General features: G+C 38.1%; 1 protein-coding gene and 1 long non-coding RNA gene across 15 annotated transcripts in view; one reads left to right on the forward strand and one right to left on the reverse strand.

Moving 5' to 3' along the window:
• The window catches only part of LOC310741456 (3',5'-cyclic-AMP phosphodiesterase 4D-like), a 200805-nt gene that overhangs the window by 20048 nt on the left and 161946 nt on the right, over positions 1-18811 (reverse strand). For 5 of the 14 annotated variants that reach the window (XM_083569314.1, XM_083569318.1, XM_083569308.1 and 2 more), the window contains 5 exons: positions 12250-12441; positions 10265-10327; positions 5540-5576; positions 4908-4984; positions 1968-2017 (listed from right to left, as the gene is read on the reverse strand). In XM_083569314.1, coding sequence (XP_083425440.1) covers positions 1968-2017; positions 4908-4984; positions 5540-5576; positions 10265-10327; positions 12250-12441 — 419 coding nt within the window. Of the gene's footprint in view, positions 1-1967; positions 2018-4907; positions 4985-5539; positions 5577-8559; positions 9667-10264; positions 10328-12249; positions 12442-16892; positions 17255-18811 lie in introns of those variants that run through there. The other 9 variants (XM_083569316.1, XM_083569309.1, XM_083569315.1 and 6 more) reach the window with 5 other exon arrangements.
• On the forward strand, positions 13379-17766 carry LOC310741493. The gene is made up of 2 exons (XR_014537970.1): positions 13379-13861; positions 17253-17766. It is a non-coding gene; the product is annotated as an uncharacterized lncRNA (long non-coding RNA).

Below are 18811 nucleotides of genomic sequence, written 5' to 3' on the forward strand. Positions count from 1 at the left end.
ACACACACAGAAGCTTCTTCCAAGAAAGCAGTAGGAAAAAAGCGGCATCGCGGAAACTGGCTTCTCCTTGTCCCTGGAGGACACTGATGAGTGACGTCAGAGTTTAGATGACATCATTCTCCACAGTCTAATCCGCCTGTATGTCTCTCCCCCCACTCTCTATTTCAGGCTTTGCCTCATCTCCCCTAGTTCTTATTCCATTCACCTTCCCAACCCTGCATTTCTAAGGAGGGGGCAGAGCCTTGCTATTTTTAGCCAGTGCTATTTAAAGAACAGCTCATAATATACAAGATCAATCAGTATCGGCAGGTGCCACCAAGAACCCGAGTGCTGATTGAGCAAGTGTGTATGACCGTTCGGTGCCTTTATACCTCACTAAACATGGAGTCCAATCTAGCATAAACGGCTTTAAACAGCCCTCGCACGAACAAATGTATGCATCCACGCACTGCATTCAGCAATTCCTGGTTCAGTGACAAATTAAATTGCATCGATCAATTTATACATGAGGAGAAAGCAAAGAGTGGTTTGACTGACATGTTCATCACAGTCAAGACAAGATGCACACACGCTGTCATCCAATAATCAGTGGTGTGCCGTCAGGGCCAGCAAAGCATTCTCTGCTGACCTAAACACTATCAGAAGCTTTGATCTACATTTACAACCTTAATTCTAATATTTGTTTCATGAAATTGAATTAATTTATTCCCAACAGTTTATTCTACTCATTTCGTAGTGTTTCTCTTGGCTACACTGCTCCCAGTATGTGTATGTGGATGTTAGATTTTTTGTCCAATCAGATTTCAGCCTTTATGTGCTGCCATGTCAATCTAATCTCCCCAGGGCCTTTAAAATCAGTAGTTCTGGCCTTTTTAACTTAGAGAATATTAGCAATGGATCTGTTTCTTTAACTAATTTCATATTCGCCTCACAGGGCCAGCTAGCTGGCCCAGAATAGCTACAGCATTTTTCCGTCCTCTGATTGGTTAGTCAGAGGGAAACTGTTACAGCCAAGTTCGACTAGCGTCTGTATCGCTCTGCACACATTAATACATCTGAGTTAGACTTTTTTTTATGCCTACGGAGGAAGAAAAATTAATTTGGTCTCGGACATTCTTAAAAATCCATTTTCAAGAAAAGCTAGCTAGCTTGTCTCAGCCTGGGAAAGGGTTTGTTTGCCACTTTCAGACCAGTGAATACCAGCGGTACCACTGGATTACAGCCTCTGAGGAGCAGTTGTATTTGATTTACATTTTTAATGTTTTTGTCATGTTATCAGACAAATATTGATTCTGAATGGCTCCAGATGATGTAGGTGGCACAGTTGCGGTTGTAGTGTAGAGGTTTGGAGCTTGCTTTAGTTAAATTATATTCACCCTCCATATTTGAAATGCCTTTCTTTCTGTAATGCCTTGCATTGTTATATTGCGTTTTTGTAAAGTATTGATGGTTTCTATAATTGCAACGTGATAGTGGTGGTATTAAGAGGTGGATTTAGTTGGCTAAGTCCCCACTGAAGGCCCAGGTACCAAATGCAAGGCCTGCCACTGCCAATAATAATCTAAACTCTCGCTGAGGAAGTGCAATGTGGTGTGTGTGTTTACATCAGGAATATCTGTAGCATGTAAAAACATTTTACATTTTGGGTGGAAAAACTTCTTTGCCTTATATTTAGAACTAGCAGTTATCTCTAAAAGGAGGAGTTTATCTCCCCCTACAGATGAAAAACCGGGACTGCAGCTACCGCACAACTTAAAACGTGGCTTATTGGAAAGTTCTTAAAAACTGAACTACCAGATTACCAAATAACAAATAAAAAAACCTCATGTCTGTGCAAGAGTATGATGTAATGGATTCATCTAATATTTATTGTGTAATCAATGGACAATGAGTCCTACAACATTTAATACATCTTTTAACCATGTTAGTCATGTATAAACAATACAAACACATGCATGAACTCTTACCTGTGAAGGAGGCTTTTGGGAGAGGAGGAGGGTTACACATGGGGGCCCTTCTGCAAAATGACCACATAAGAAAAAAATATATAATAATGCTGTCTCGGACAATGTTTTAATTAAATTTGTAATACCTCCAAACCGGTGCAATGGATTCTGAACATAGTTTGACCCATATCATATACAGTACATATGATATACATGTTATATATGTTGGACTTTTGTCAGCTGTCCAACTACAGGCCAATATCAAACCTCCCCTTTATCTCCAAGATTTTAAAAAAGGTTGTAGCACAGCAGTTATGCTCATATCTACTTAGGAATAAAAATTTTGAAATGTAACAACTGCTGAATGACTTGTTATTAGCCTCTGATCAGTACTTGTTTTGCTCGACTTCAGTGCAGCTTTTGACAACATTGATCATACTATCCTCCTTGCTATACTAGAAAAATTTTGTTAGAATAAAGGGAACAGCTCTCTCTTGGCTTAGGTCTTATTAGACTGATCGCTATCAGTTTGTTGATGTTAATGGTGATTTCTCCACACTCTCTGAGGTAAAGTTTAGTGTTCTGCAAGAATCTGTCTTAAGCCCACTGCTTTTCTTTTTATATATGCTGCCTCTGGGTGAAATTATACATAAACATGATATAAGCTTCCATTGCAAAAAAGACAGATGAGAGAGATCATCTTAAAAATGTTAACTAATAATAACTTCCTTGTGCTCAGCTCGGAAAAGATGTACTTTTACTAGAACCACATGCAGCTAGTAGTGAACTTTCCGATTACGTAGCATCTCTGAATGGTCTTTTAAAGACCTTGGTGTGATTATTGACTCAAATCCTTTCCTTTGAGGCTAATGTGAATAACATTACCAGAATAGCCTTCTTTCACCCTAGAAATATTGCAAAAATGTGAAATATGATGTTGTTACAGGATGCAGAAAAACTGTGCTTTTGTTACATTTAGATTAGACTACTATAACGCTTTACTGTCTGGGTGTGCGAGTAAGTGCATAAATAAGCTTAAGTTAGTTCAGAATGCAGCAGCAAGAGTCCTCACTAGATCTAGAAAATATGACCACATCACCCGTTTTAATCAGTCTACACTGCTCCCAAATAAATCTCCTATTAATTATAAAATACTAATACTTGCGTATAAAACACTTAACGGTCTCGCGCCGCAGTATCTGAGTAAACTTCTGTAGCATTATAATCCCCCATGCCTACTTAGATCAAAAGATGCAGACTATTTGTTGGTACCTCAAATAATGAAGACTGCAAAAGGGAAAAATCTGTTTTTTATTAGAGATGCACCGAATATTCGGCCACCGAAAATTTTCGGCCGAAAATGGCCCAAATGTGCATTTTGTTGCACCAGTTTGTTGTGATGACGCAAACAGAAACTGTGTCTGTGGTGGACGTTTTTGAAAAGGCAGGAAGTTTCGCAGTGATCTTGTTGTATTGTATCTTTAAGAAGTTGCATTTGTTCCGAATGCACTTTGTTTTTATGAAAAATTTTTTTTAATTTTACAACCTTTCAGCAGGCCAGAGGGCCTGTACATTATTATTTAATGTACACATGAGTGCATTTAAGTTAAACAATTAAGACTAAATTCTAATTAATTTTATCCTGTGCATTGTTGCAATGTGCTATAAATAAATATTTTCATAATTTGTAATTGATTTATTCTTTGAAACTTTAATATTAATTTATGCAATTAAAATGCCTTGATTTTAGTAAGGTTAGTACACAGTCATAGCCATAAATGCAATGGTAATAATAATTGGCATAATTTCTTTCGGTGTTTCGGTGTTTCGGTTTTCTGCCTTGCTTTCCTCCTTTTTCGGGTTTTGGTTTCGGCCAAGAATTTTCATTTCGGTGCATCCCTATTTTTTATAAAGCCTCACAGTTATGGAACAACGTTCTAATTAGTGTTTCGGACACAGTCTCAGTGTTCAAGTCGAGGATGAAAACATATTTATTTATTCAAGCCTTTGATTTTTCGTAGGTAAAGGAGCAGATCTGGAGGGATCATGGATTTATAGTGTTCGGTGAACTGGGATATTTGTATGCTGTCGTCCCCTCACTCTCACACGCTCAGTCAGGTTTGTTGACGGTGGTGTGGTGGTGTCTCTTATCCCAGAGATCCCTCGTGTCTGTGTTACCTTCTGGCTCTCTCTTTTAGTTATGCTTTCAGCTAGTCTTTGCTTGTGTCCCCAACTGCACAGTGTCCTTAACTTTCATACAACAATAAAAATGCTTAATCCATATCTTTCTCTCCCCATCACCCCTCTTCTCTCTCTCTCTCTCTCTCTCTCTCTCTCTCTCTCTCTCTCTCTCTCTCTCTCTCTCTCTCTCTCTCTATCTCTCTCTCTCTCTCTCTCTCTTTCTTTGTGTTGAGTTAAACATGCTCCTGATGCTTCCTTCTTCTTGGATCTGCCTGCCCTGTCCCAGCCTGCCTCTGGATGGTGTTCTCTTTGATTGGAGGCTTCCCTCTATAGCCTGCGGATCAATGAAATTACGAAATAACACAGGAGCTTTGATGATGGATTTGGACTGTAGTTAATGTCAACAGTCTGCTACTCTGACTCAAGATTACAGTTTGCATTTGATTAGCAACACTGCACACCTCAACATCGTTTAACTGTAATAAATGGACATTTGATGCCACCCAGATGAGGATGGGTTCCCTCTTGAGTCTGGTTCCTCTCAAGGTTTCTTCCTTATGCCATCTCAGGAGTTTTTCCTTGCCACAGTCGCTCATTAGGGACAAACTTGCACTTATAAAGAACATTCTTATTCCTTCTTTATTAACGCATTATTTGTGTAAAGCTGCTTTGAGACAATGTTCATTAAAAATTATAATTTATAAAAATGTATTGAATTGAATACACCTACCCATAATTGTAAAAAGAAATGTTTAAACACACTGTTGTAACTGCACTCACTTATTTGTGGTTCTTTCTTGCTGCAAGTTTGTTAATGCTGCAAAATTGTTCCGTACTGTTCTCAAACTGGCCAGTACCTACCAAAAGAGAGGGGGGGGGGGGGGGGGGGAAGCAAAAACCAGTATTAGGTAAACAGGTTTGTGTTAAATTAGTATGACATATGAATGAGGAATGGGGATTAAATGTCTCCCGCACAAGGAAGCAACAATACACTGAGCAGATTAAAACAAAAATGGAATCATTTCATACAACACACAATTAGTATACACCAGTAACACTCCATACTTTTACATTGCTTAAATTTATTTTATTAAGCATAAATGCCTGCTACAATCATGCATCAGAACGTATACTGTATTTAATGCCACAAAACAGTTCTAAATTCAGATTGGTTAGAAGATGTTGATTAATTTACCTCTGTTAGGTAAATAGCTGCTCTTAGACATAATTAATAAACATTCTGTCATATAAAATGAATAACATTTAGGGACATGCTGTTAAAGGAAAAATAATCAACTCTACTTGACTTGGGCTGCAACACATCACTTCGTTGTTGATTATTTTCCTATAACACCATTTCCCATCATCCGTTTTTTAGTCCTGCATTACTAAAGGAGCTGATAGACACTAACCTGGGCAAAGGGTGTTACAATCAAGTCATCCCCATGGCTGCAAGAGAGTGAATACATAAAGTTGATTAGCAGTTTGGTTCACAGACACTGTCGCAGCTCTTCTACAATGACTCTTAGTGTATGACGACCTCTTTGTGTTCCTCATGTGTGTGTAATAATACATGTCTGAAATGCCGCATGCATTTTTTTTTTTTGTCGCCACAAAAGAACCATATCATTTAAAGACAACTATATTTCCCACAATAAAAGAAAATGGTGTGAAGGAGTGTGAGCTTTAAGTTTGCTTTTCTTTGACGATATGGTTTATCTGTGTGACAAGTCAGAGGCAGGAGGAATAGCACCGATTGAAAGGCATTTCTAGATATGAAATGTGTTTTAGTGCAGATGAGTGTTAATTAGTAGGTTGTAGAAAGGAGGGAGACACAAACATTAATTTTCAAGCTGCATCAAGATAGCTTGATAGCAGCAAATAACAGCATTTAACTATTTGAATATATCTTATATTGGAGAGTATTTTACTTTTTCAAAAATGTTATCTTTTAGTTCTTTCACCTTAAAGTAACAAAACTAAGTAACTCCAATGAATTATTGGCACCTTCTGTAAAAATGAGAAAAGAAAGGAATATATATATACGTAAATATAACAGCATGTGCAATAAGTGATCATTTGAGCTAAAACACATATCAGTAACAAACAGGACAAACACAGGTTTTAGAGTTATTAGCCCCTTTGCATAATGAAAATCATTATGTTTGGCTTATTATGTTGGCCAAAGTCATTGTCTAAACCTCCTGGCAACCAGTATTATGGTTAATATATTCTGATACATTCACAAGATCCCCTGATTTACCAGCCACAAAACAGCCCCAATGCACCCTTCATCCACCTTTAGGCTTTACAGTGGCGTATCAGGTGTTTTTCCTTGTATACTTGCTTGTAAACGCTTTTGTCTCCCAACATGCAAATGATTTTGATCTCATCTGATCACTACCACCGATGCCAAATTGTAGTTTTAAAAACAACTTTAGGAAGGACAGACAGAATAATAATATAATAACGTTGAGTTTTTAAGCAAACGTGTTAATGTCATGTTAATTTTCATTAAGGGTGCCAATAATTACATGAATTCTTAATTTAGCATTATTATAAAACAAAGACAGCTATCACATCTCTGTGAAGATGTTATGTGTGTTTCCTGTAATACAATATAGAGTGCTAATGAACATATCTAAGTTAGACTATATGGACAAAAGCGTGTGGACACCTGACCATTAAAGTGTAATTTGTGTTTCTTTTAACATATCATTAGTCTCTAGTTCCTATTATAATAACCGCCACTCTTGACAAGATGTTCCATTAGACTTTGGATTGTGCTTATGGAGATTTGTGCTCATTCAGCCACAAGGACATTAGTAAAGTCAGGCGCTGACACTCAGAGTTCCAATTTATCCCAAAGGTGTTCAGCAGGATTGCAGTCATATATATCCTATAGCAGGCCACTCAAGATCTTCCACTCCAACCCATCAAAACCATTTCTTAATGGAGCTTGCTTTTTAGAGACAGTCGTGCTGGAACCGGTTTGAGTCTTTTGTCTAATTGAAGAAACAATTTGTGTGCCTGGCTCGAAAAATCAGGTGTCCTAATACTTTTATTCACATAGTATATGACGTATATTGAAAAATGCAAATTTTGTGCTATTAGAAAAAAAGGATTGTCTGACTCATTAGGCGTTTCCACAGATAAAACTTTCTAACATCATGACCACAGGGTGTGTTATAAACTAAATCGGTGTGGGCCATACGCTTGTAAGTGTGCACACAGCTTCAGTTCCTCTGTGTCCTTGCATGGCTCATATCGTTCCTAACACAGAGTCATGCTGAAGACTTTTACGCTCGGAAAAGGTCAGGGCTAAATCCATCCGCTAACAAGTGAAGAAAGAACAGCGTTTTCCCTGCTACCTTTTATGTCTCTCATTCTCATACCATATAACTTTTCTCTATTTATGCCACACCTCTCTGCACTTCTCTTCTTTAATCGCACTTATTTATAGTCTAATATTCTATAAGAACACATGCATGTAAAACTGCTACACACAGGAGTCACAACCTGTTAATATAAAATGTTTATTTACTTTTTTATTACATTTATGTTATTTTTCTAAACCACTACCAATTACAAAAAAAAAAAACATACTAACACTTTAATCAAATGAAATGTATTGTAAAAGAATGTGTGCAGCATGCAAATACCATGATAGAAATCCTATTGTAATATGCATATTATTTTAATCAAAAGTTTGTGCACCGCTAACCCAACTACATATTTTTTGCATAGCAGATGTGCTTCATAAAATGTGTTTCACAAGCTGCCAACATGTATTGACTTGATCGTGTGTGCAAACAAATATGCCAAAATTGCAATTGTACTGTAAATACATCAAATAAAAAATAATTGTGCATTAATAGTCAGATAAAATGATTAGTATTATTATTAATAGTATTATTAGTTGCCTGCTAGTTAGTTGTATTTTATTAATTTCTTTTAAAACTATGTAGGTAAATAATACTGCCTAAATGACTACAATATTCTCTACATTTGGCATTAATGCTTTTAATACCTTTAATAAAATATTGAAATGTTTTTATTCTATATAGAAATATAAAATTTTCTACATAAAACTTTCGACCGCACAAGATTTCTTGCGACCAAAAACACACAATCCGGAAGAACTAATCTAAAATGAAAAATATATAAACAGACACAAAACAGCATATTATTCAGCAAAAGGGCACGGCATGCTCAGATCAAAGCTACAGCTGTGTAGTGCTCGTAAAGCCGATCGCACTTTTATAAACAGACCAGGCAACATGCGCTGAGTTCCACAACTGAGTCTTAGTGGCGTGCAGGAGAGAGTGGAGGTGGAGTGCAGGAAAAAGAAGGAGGGGGAGTGAATAAACAGCTACACAGAGTCCGGTACGAAGCAGGAGGTATCCACATCTGGAACAGCAGCACAACATACCGGCGTCTGTCATTGGGCTCGCTGAAAAAACGGCATATGACCCGCATGGTCGGAGTTGGAGGTTAATACGAGTAGTCCTGTGATTCCAGCAAGTGCACTGGACATGTGCATGAGTGCGGACTCGTGTGTCTGGCTGTTCCTTGATCAGCTCACTCAACACTAGATTTTCATGCACTGGTAAAGTGAAAAGGTCACTGGTAGGAGTGTGGAGTGTGTCACATGCTTTCAGACAACTCTGTCAGCATGGGCTGTGGTGCAACACACTGTTCTAAACATAGCTTGAGACCACAGCTTAATTGTATGTGAACAATCCAGAGGTGGGTGACTCCAAAATGCAAGTCATTCATCATAAGTTGCTAAATAAACCATACCCAAGCCAAAAGTTTAATAAAATCACATGATATATAACTATTATACAGCTATATTTCAGACTAGCAGAATAATGATTATGATAAAAAATAAAATACACACACCAGTACCAGGAACTAACAACAGGCAACAGGAATTAACACAGGAATTAGAATGTGGCGTTACTTCCTGTTATTCCTTACAAGTGGTCTGTCGATTGTAATTAAAAGAATAGTGTGCGTCTGCTTTCCCATAGTCTCTGCATTATGTATAGAGTGGTGCAGAGTTTCATGGAGAACCTGCAGAAGCAGGGACAAACAAGAGGGAAAGAAATCTTTATCGCTTTATATCTGTGCACTTGTCATGGCTTAAGCAACACCAGGTTTATTTTCAACTCAAGGCTCATAGCTAATGTGCATCTATAATAGCGATGACGGTTTGTTTTTTAAAACGATTTCTATTTTCTGTCTTCAAGGTGTTAGATAACTCCCTCTACTGTTGAACAAATAGCAGTGCAATGAAATGGATAGTCAAATTCCCTCTGGGCATATTTTCTTAGGTTTCACTCTATACACTATAATATTAGACTCGTTTCATGTTGGATAGTGTAATTCTGCAAAAAAACATTTTCCCAAGATAACATTTATTAATAATATTCTAGATTTTCTTTTATTTTTCTAGTGAATTCTTTTGCAGCTCAAGGCAATTGAACGCATACTTATTGCTTGAACAATTCATGCTATGGATATCTTCTTCAAGAGAAATTTTGTTACGACTATATCTGTGATGTTGCATGCAGTGCAGAGACGATGCAAAAAAAGGAAAAAAAAATTATATATATATATATATATATATATATATATATATATATATATATATGTGTGTGTGTGTGTGTGTGTGTGTGTGTGTATATATATATATATATATATATATATATATATATATATATATATATATATATATATATATATATATATATATATATATATATATATATAAATAAAAATGGATACTGTCGCATGTAGAGTACACGCACAGATAATCATCCATCCAAACACACACACACACATTCATGCCATGAGTGAGAATCCCAGGCTTGAGCTCAAAACACACGGTCTCTTTCCATGCAATTTCCCTTTCAGCTCTGTACATCTGATGCATTTAATGCCCAGAATCTCTGTTTGAGAACAACAGTTTGAGTTCTGCAGCGAGCCATTCTGTGCATTAAAAGTAAGTGAGGGAGGGAGGGAGAGGAAAGGGGGAGGGGCGGTTTCTCGGTGCATGATGCTTGTGTCTAAGAGTGAAGCAAGCTGATGCAGTTTCGCAAGACATTCGTTCTGGAAGCGCCAGCACTTACGTTCCACTAATAACCGGCTCAGAGCGCCGAGACACCAGGCCTGGCCTCTGCAGATGATTATTCCTATCGATAAGGACACAGGTCGTGAATCATACACACGTTCGTACGCACTCAGCACACACATGAACTCACAGTTACACACAGATATAGACAACAGACAGACTTTTTGCATAGCTAAGTGATTTTGTGTGTCGGATTGACTGTAAGAAAGGCAGAGTCAAGCTGATAAAGTGGCATGACAAGCACATGAACACACATACTGTATAAAATGTTATTTACTAACAGTATATAACATCATTTCATTCTGAGGTGAAAAGTAACAAATTCAAGTGATATGAGCTGTTTCACTGTACCAATCACTCTTATCAGTTTCTGTCACTGTATCTCTATTAAGCATTCACTTACACTACATAGACAAATGTTTTTGGACACCTGACCATAGGATTTATATGTCTTTTTTTGAACATGCCATTCCTTACTCAGTCCTCATTTGCTTTCCACTCTAGATGTTCCACTAGATTTTGGAGTGTGCTTTTAGAGATGTGTGCTCATTCATCCACAAGGGCGTTGTGAAATTGAGATACTGCTGTTGGCTGAGGAGGCCTGGGGTGCAGTCAGCGTTCTAATTTATCCCAAAGGTGTTCAATGGGATCGAAGTCAGAGCTCTATAGCAGGCCACTCAAGATCTTTCACTCCAACCCATGTACACCATTTCTTTAAGTAGCTGGCTTTATACACAGGTGCACTGTCATGTTGGAACAGGCTTGGGTCTCCTAATCCAAGTGAAGAAAAAAAAAGACATTCTTCCTATACAATGAGCCCCTATCTTTGTGCTAACAGTTTGCTGAAGAACAACATATGGCTGGAAAAGTCAGGTGTCCCAATACTTTTGTCCATAGAGTGAGTGATTACTTTTGTATTCCTTGGTTAAAAAGACAGAAATGTACCTCCAGTATCTAAAAAATGAGTGTGATTTGAGGCAGACTGTTCTTTTTCCGAGTGAGATATCAGTTCCTCTGGGAGTTTGTATTTTTCTACTTGTGAAGTGATGTGCTTCAGCTTTTTCCCCCTGAATATTTACCTTGACTTTATTAAAGGACTGATGTACTCAAGTCTCAACCCTACAGCTGATGTTTAAGATTAACATCACTGCAAACTTTAGTTGCATTTGAGTGATGAGTGTCATTTTTCACAGTTTTGAATATAACCATTTATATGGTTTGAAGAATTCTGAGCATAATTAGCCTTCTCGAGGAAGGAAATGCCCCAAGAGGTACAAAACAGCATGAACCTTATCATCTGGTAATAAATGCACAATTGACTAGAGAAAATAAGTGACTGGTCATTTTCCTTTGTGTGTGTTTGTGTGTGCTAGTGTGTCTTGAATATGTAAGTGAAGCATAGAAAGACAAACACATACAAAGTCATGTGATATGTCACATTGCACTTTGGGTTAGGTGCTAAACGTGTGCACACATACGCACAACAGCAGCATTGTGTCATTTTTTTTTTTAAAGAGAATGAGCTATAGTCACATTTGTATATCAGTCTATTATTTTTTTTTAACTGTGTTTCAATTAATTGTGTTTAAATGTATTATTTAAGTCCATAACAAATGATTGTTATATCCGTATGCGGTCTTAGAATTATACATTTAATAATTTTTTTCGGGATATTATTTTATTTGAAATTTTTAAAAGTGCTCTAAACCTTGTGTACATAAACAATTGAAACTTAAGAATAAAAAAATTATAAAATGTGCATTTGAAAAGCTGTTTACATTAAAGTGTTTTCTTTGTTTCTGTGCACGAATGACGCAAGGCTACGTTAAAGTTAAAGACACACATTATTTAACTTCAGGAAATACCTCGTTTTCATGAAGGGAACAAAGGAAATGCTTTAGGTGACATGCTCCACTGAATGGAGGAGGAACGGGAGTGTTTTGGCTTGCCCCCCACACTGCCACCCCTTGCCCGAGTACTCACATGTCGCTGGCAATGGACGAGTTGCGCGACATGGACTTGGGCGACAGGTCATAGTCACTGTCTGAGCGGTAGAGGAACGACTCCCTCCTCTGACTGTGTGGAAAGTTGGCCTGGAGGATGAGGCCAGAGCCTGGACTGGTCATGGGATCCAGGGGACTCCTAACTGAAGACGTGCCATTGTCCACATCAAAACTGCAGACAAAAAAAAAAAAACATTTAAATGGATATAGAGTAGATACAGTATACAGTCAATGCATGACATTAAAAATGGCATAATCTTTAATATTAAAATGTTTTGAATTTATTGTAGACTCTTTCACTTTTCATGTGTATGTATCTATATATAATATATACAGTACACACACACACACACACACACACACACACACACACACACACACACACACACACACACACACACATTTATATATAATTCCTATATTCCAGCAGTGATAACTGGTAAACACTGTGTGTTCTCACTGAATGAATAGAGAGATATGAAATTATTTCAAATCCAAATTCCAAAGATATTCACACATGTAACCCAAAAACTTAGGGAAGCATCATGCCTCCCCTGTTGAAGATATCCAGTCCTCCTGAAATCCAAAAGAACTACACACACACACACACACACACACACACACACACACACACACACACACACACACACACACACACACACACACACACATCACATCTATCTGTGGATATTTTCCAGAAGTACATGAAGATCCAAGAAAGATGTGTGTGGTGCTCTGGATAAAGTGTAAAGACAATGACAAATCATAATCTCTTAGCACAGAATACAGATTCTTTACCTAAAAAGGCTAAAGCAAGTCACCTTGGCACAATTTTGTAATCCAGCCAGGCGTTTTTGCACTGCTGCTATAGTTGTACAGCAATTAACAATCGTCTGTAGCTCTACCACTAAGAATTAGTGTCCCTAATATTCATAAAAATGTTAGTTCTCTGGAAGATTTTAAATTGATGATATTAATTTATACCACAATTGTGTTCAATTGTTTATTCTTATTAGACAGAAGGTGTAATTGTTTATGAAGAGGCAGGTAAAAAAAAACTTGTGTAATCATCGATAATCATCGATATGGTCAAGTCTTCTGTTCTCCAGTCTGCACGCTTTATGTTTACTATTCCCTTACGTTTTCCTGCACATTTGAAAAAAAACCACGTTTTTTTTTTTGTTGTTGTTGTTGTTGTTGCTTTATTTACTTCAAGAGCAAGAAGAAAAGTGTGGTTGGTCCAAGAACAACTGCAGCTGCTATACTAAATTGAGAACTGGAACTGTTCACTGACATTTCTTATCATTAAATGAATAAAAAATCATTTCAGTTCTTAAAATGAAATAGTTAGCAACTGTTAGTCAATTGTAAGACAATTTATTTGAATCTATGAACTTTTGTCCTTGTCCTTCTCTTCTTTAGTGAGGACTTCAATGCTCAGCTCTAGAGTTGCAAACCCATAGGTCAGCCAAAAACAAAGCCCGTTGGTCTCCAGTTCAATTCGGCAACTCCTCCCTAATCCCCAATCATCAGAGACTGTCTACTGTGAGGCTATTTTTATAAAGATTGTGTTACTGGCAACCAGGATGAAGGTAAGTTATATTATGTACTGTAGAATTAAAGCTGCTTTTCTATATTGTGCATGTAAAAAATGGCACTGGTCATCAGAAAGATTGGTGAGGAGAATGAAAGCTTCAGTACTGATTGATAAATTTAGCTGTTTGAGTTAGCACAAAGTTATGTAGTTCATAGAGACCCAAACCTTTAATACAAAGCAAGCATGGGTTGGCATTGAAGACATTGAGTTACCTGCTACAAAGCACACATTTCTTTTTTACAATTTTTATAAAAAAATATTTAAAAAAAAAATACAAATGAAGCTAAATTAAAACCTTCAACGCAACACACATTTATTTATGACGTCCTTTCTTTACTCAGAAATAAATGTTTTATCACTAAACATTGCCTTCCCAGACAATTTCAGCATTGGCCTCTCCTCAGCTGTGCCACGCTTATCGCGAACTGAGGGAATATATATATATACATACAGTGGAACCTCAATACTCTCGACCTTGACATTTGCGACCTCGATAGTTTGCAACTTTTCATTTGGAAGAGTAACTTACGAAAAATCTAATAGTTTGTGAGAAGCAGTGAGTGGCTCGAAAGTTCAAAACAAAACAAATCAAAACAGATTTTGTACTAATAAATGACATAAAATGTATTCATTTAAAGAAGTAAATAAAACATTTATGACAAGTAATTTACCATTTTTGTTGAGTTTACAGTACAGTACATGTACAATTCCCCTTGACAAAGGAACCATTAAAAGGAGAGTCAAAACCTTGCAATTTTTTTGTTACTCGCAAGCGGTCATAGAACGTAACCCTCATGAGTAATGAATATTGAGGTTGCACTGTGCATAGATAGATAGATAGATAGATAGATAGATAGATAGATAGATAGATAGATAGATAGATAGATAGATAGATAGATAGATAGATAGATAGATAGATAATTCAAGCATGTGCATTCAAGCATGCATATATACATATGTAATATACATATATTATTCACATGCTGGAATCGGATTGTGGCTTTATTCTTTAGTGCACTAGGGCAGCTAGCTATTGACATTCGGCATAAGCGCATGAATCCCTGGCTGGTTGTGCTGACACCTGAGCTATGCACAATGCTGTTTGCTGTGGTGTATTGTGATACCTCCTGCTGAGCAGATACATGGACAAGGAGGAAGTAGTGCAAAAGTATCGTTTGACAGCTAGTCCCTTTAAACAGCTAAATTTTTCACGTTACACTTCAACAACTACATGAAGGCATGGAGTCTAGACTGCAAAACCTGATAACCAAATTAATGATAAATGAGCTACAAAGGAATCTGCACAAAAGTACTTTCAGTCATAATCTAATATTGTCGATTTGACACTGCTTCGTACTAAGTGGTGCACAAGCGAACAGTCTATAAACACACTTCAGTATAAGGATGCAGAGCAATAATGATTTATATTCCTACTATATATCCAGGTTACGCAGAAGGGTTTCTGTTTTGTGTCCCGTCCCTCTCAAGGTTTCTTCATTCTGTTGTCTCAAAAAGGTCTTTTCTCACTACTGTCGCCTCTGGATTGGACTCATCAATGGTCTAAATTTACATCTCCATCCAGGTTTCAGTGACGCTGCTTTTGGTTATTGTCAAATGCCTGTTGCAAATACAGCATTGAAGCTTTTAATCAATCCATATCGCGATCCCCCAGACTCGCCAAGACTTCTTCATCCAGTAGTCAAGGCCCTAGATATTTAATCTACCTCATCGGACGTCATCTCCAGACCTTAACGTCACATGTGACCCACATCACCAAGCAGCCATGCCTTTTCCTCTCAGGCCTGCATCAGTGCGCTATCTTTGGAAGCTTAACACAGGAGGAAAGGGGCCCAGGCGAGTGTCTGACGCACTGCAGGGGCCACTAGCTCCTACTGGGGCTTCTCTAATTGGGCTGCAAGTTGCCCTGTCTCTCAGATGGACAAAAAGGTGCCAGTGATGTGTAAAGTTAAAAGAAGAGGATAAGATAGAAGAGAAAGAAGGCCGCCCTTGGCCCAATTTGGCAGAGGTCGTCCCCAGATAGATTGCTGGCAAGAGGGGAGATTGAGCTTCCAGAGAGCCGAAAGAGAAACAAGCAGGGGAAAAAAGAGAAAAAGGTTGTTTCGGTGATAACGTGTTTGAGCGTGACGTCACACACTTACATGTTTCCAGGTCAGAACTGTAAGCTGATTGCACACCAACAGCGCAGTGTGAGGGCAGTGAAGCGTGAAGCAGCATCTGCTTTAGAATCTGCTCTCCATAAGCATGCGTTTACAGTGAAGCAAAGCGGCTGATTATAGACTTCATGCTTTCCTTATTACCTGTTTTTTTTTGTCATGTACAATTTAAGGATCATGCACAGAGAATAAGTCCTAATTATGAATGAAAAAAAAATTATGAGGTGTAATATGGTGTAAAATCATCAATAATTTAAACGGTTCCGCATTTCCGATAACAGCAATGCCTTTTCTTCCTTGGAACTGTTTAAATATATTAAAGAACATGAGGTAGACTCCCCCCCCCCCCCCCCCCTAAAAGTTTCTAAGCCAAAAAGCGCAGCTTGTTACTGAGACACCACGACACACAAAGTCCTCACACAGAGTAATGCAAAATTAACACTCAAACTGAATCTGAATTCAGAATCCCGATATTGAGCGATGGCTCGCAGTGATATATTATATTATATATTATAATGATATATATCAGGATTGCACAATGCTGTGTTCCTGTGGTGTACACAGACACACTCACAATGAAACATTGTAAACAATCAGTGTGCAATGCCTCGTGACACACAGCAGGAAACCTGACTCCAGGCTCAGTGCAGGATTATACAGCGTGCGAGACACACCAAGGCCAACTTTTGGAAAAAGGGACTGGCATCTAGCAACGGTGAAAGCTACTGACAAATACACAATAGAGTGCTGCTAAAGCAGGAACCACTTTCTCACTTTAGTGTAAAAAACAAACCTGACAGAGAAAACCTACATTAATTTAGTCATGTAAAATGAGGAACGGAGGAACTTTACCATATACCCTCTGAGTGTCTGAGAGAGCTGGTGGAGCGGGAGCGTGGTTTCATCACAATGCTCATGGTCCAAATTCACTTTTCCTCTTCACACTTTTTTTCCCGTTTCACGCCTCTTCAAGAGTATTCTTAATCTGTCAACATGCTCCTGGGGAGCTTGGTCTTTTATTCCGCCTTTTTGTACACAACCGGCACAGAACGTTGTGCTCTGAGCTGCTCTTTCTGAATGACTTCTTCCTCTCTCTCTCTCTCTCTCTCTCTCTCTCTCTCTCTCTCTCTCTCTCTCTCTCTCTCTCTCTCTCTCTTTCTCTCTCTCTCTCGCTCTCTCTTTTTGTTTCTCTCTCTCTCTCACTGACTGCAGGTTGTATAAGCACTGGCTCGTGTTTCCAGTCTCTCCTCTCTTCTTCTCCTCTTGTCTTCTCTGGGTAAAGTGGCCCAGGAAAGAGGAGGGACAGGCAGGGGAGGTGCTCTCCTAGGGGCGATGAGTATGTGTGTGTATGTGTATGTGTGTGTGTGTGTGTGTGTGTGTGTGTGTGTGTGTGTGTGTGCTGTGCTGTATCTCAGAAAGGGAGCTTAAGAGAGTGGTGAATGTATGCATAGCATTAGTGGGGGATGGAGAGAAACGTCAACTGGTGACAACAATCAAAAGTCAGTTTCTCAGGGATGCATGAAAGGCACATGACTGCAATGCCACAGAAATAGAGAGTGCCAGAAAAATAAAAAATAAAAAAGAGGAAACAAGAACAGAGATAAGCTGAGTGAGAAGTTCAGCTGAACAGACATTGCAAAGACATGGCATGGATTTGCAAAGAGTCAGTTACTGTACATAAAAAAAATTCTAATAGGGTGGAAAATAAAATACAAATTCAACACAATTCCTTTACTGTCTGATATTTAGGTCAATGTGTGTGCATGTGTGTGTGGGAGCTGTCCAGTAGACCACATCTGATCTAATAAAAAGCAACGTCCGATTCAAAACATTTCAAGCATTATCTGAGTGCCGACTGACCTCAGGCTGAGCTATCAACGACACCCACAAGTCCACAACTCACACACACACACACACACACACACACACACACACACACACACACGCACACACACACACTGACACAGAGTGCATTTGAAAACCATTTGTTTTATCACAAGAGTCCAAACCTTTAAAAACAATTGCAGAAAAGAGCCATTACTCCATCTTAATCTTAATATAATGAATGGAATATAATATACTAATTTCCTTGAGATAGACAGATGCATATTAAGAATGGAACATTCTTGTTGTTCTAGCTGTTTTTAGTTACAGGGCTCAAGTGAATGTTCATTTCAAAGCTGAATGGTTCTTTTGTACATTTTGATAACTCTGAACCAGAATATTAAGTATGAATAAAAACATTTGGGCTGTGCTATTGTAAAAAACAATCAACAGCACCATAACACTATAAAGTACTGGGACAGCTGAAATCTCCAGCCATATGTGGTTCTTCTGCAAACTGTTATCACAAAGTTGGAGGCACACAATTATATACGGCATTTTTGGATGCAGTAGCATTCAATTTTCTCTTCACAAAAATATTCCAGCATGAAAATGCCAATGTGCACAAAGCCAGCTCCATGAAGATAGCATTTACAGGGGTTGGGGTGAAAGATCTTGTGTGGCCTGCTATAGAGCTCTGATCTTAACCCTACTGAACATCTCTGGGAATGAACACTAATTGAACCCTCATCCTCCTCATTCTACAGCAGTACCTGACTTTACAAACATCTTTGTGGTTGAAGAAGCACAAATCTCTACAAACACACTCCAAAATCTAGTGGACCATCTTCCCAGAAAAGTTATAAGGTTATAATAACAGCAAATACATAAAAATCTTACATATCAATCAGGTGGTAATAAACCTTTGGCCATAATAATGTATGTAG

This window comes from Silurus aristotelis (genome assembly GCF_946808225.1).
Source record: "Silurus aristotelis genome assembly, chromosome: 18".
Taxonomy (NCBI): domain Eukaryota; kingdom Metazoa; phylum Chordata; class Actinopteri; order Siluriformes; family Siluridae; genus Silurus; species Silurus aristotelis.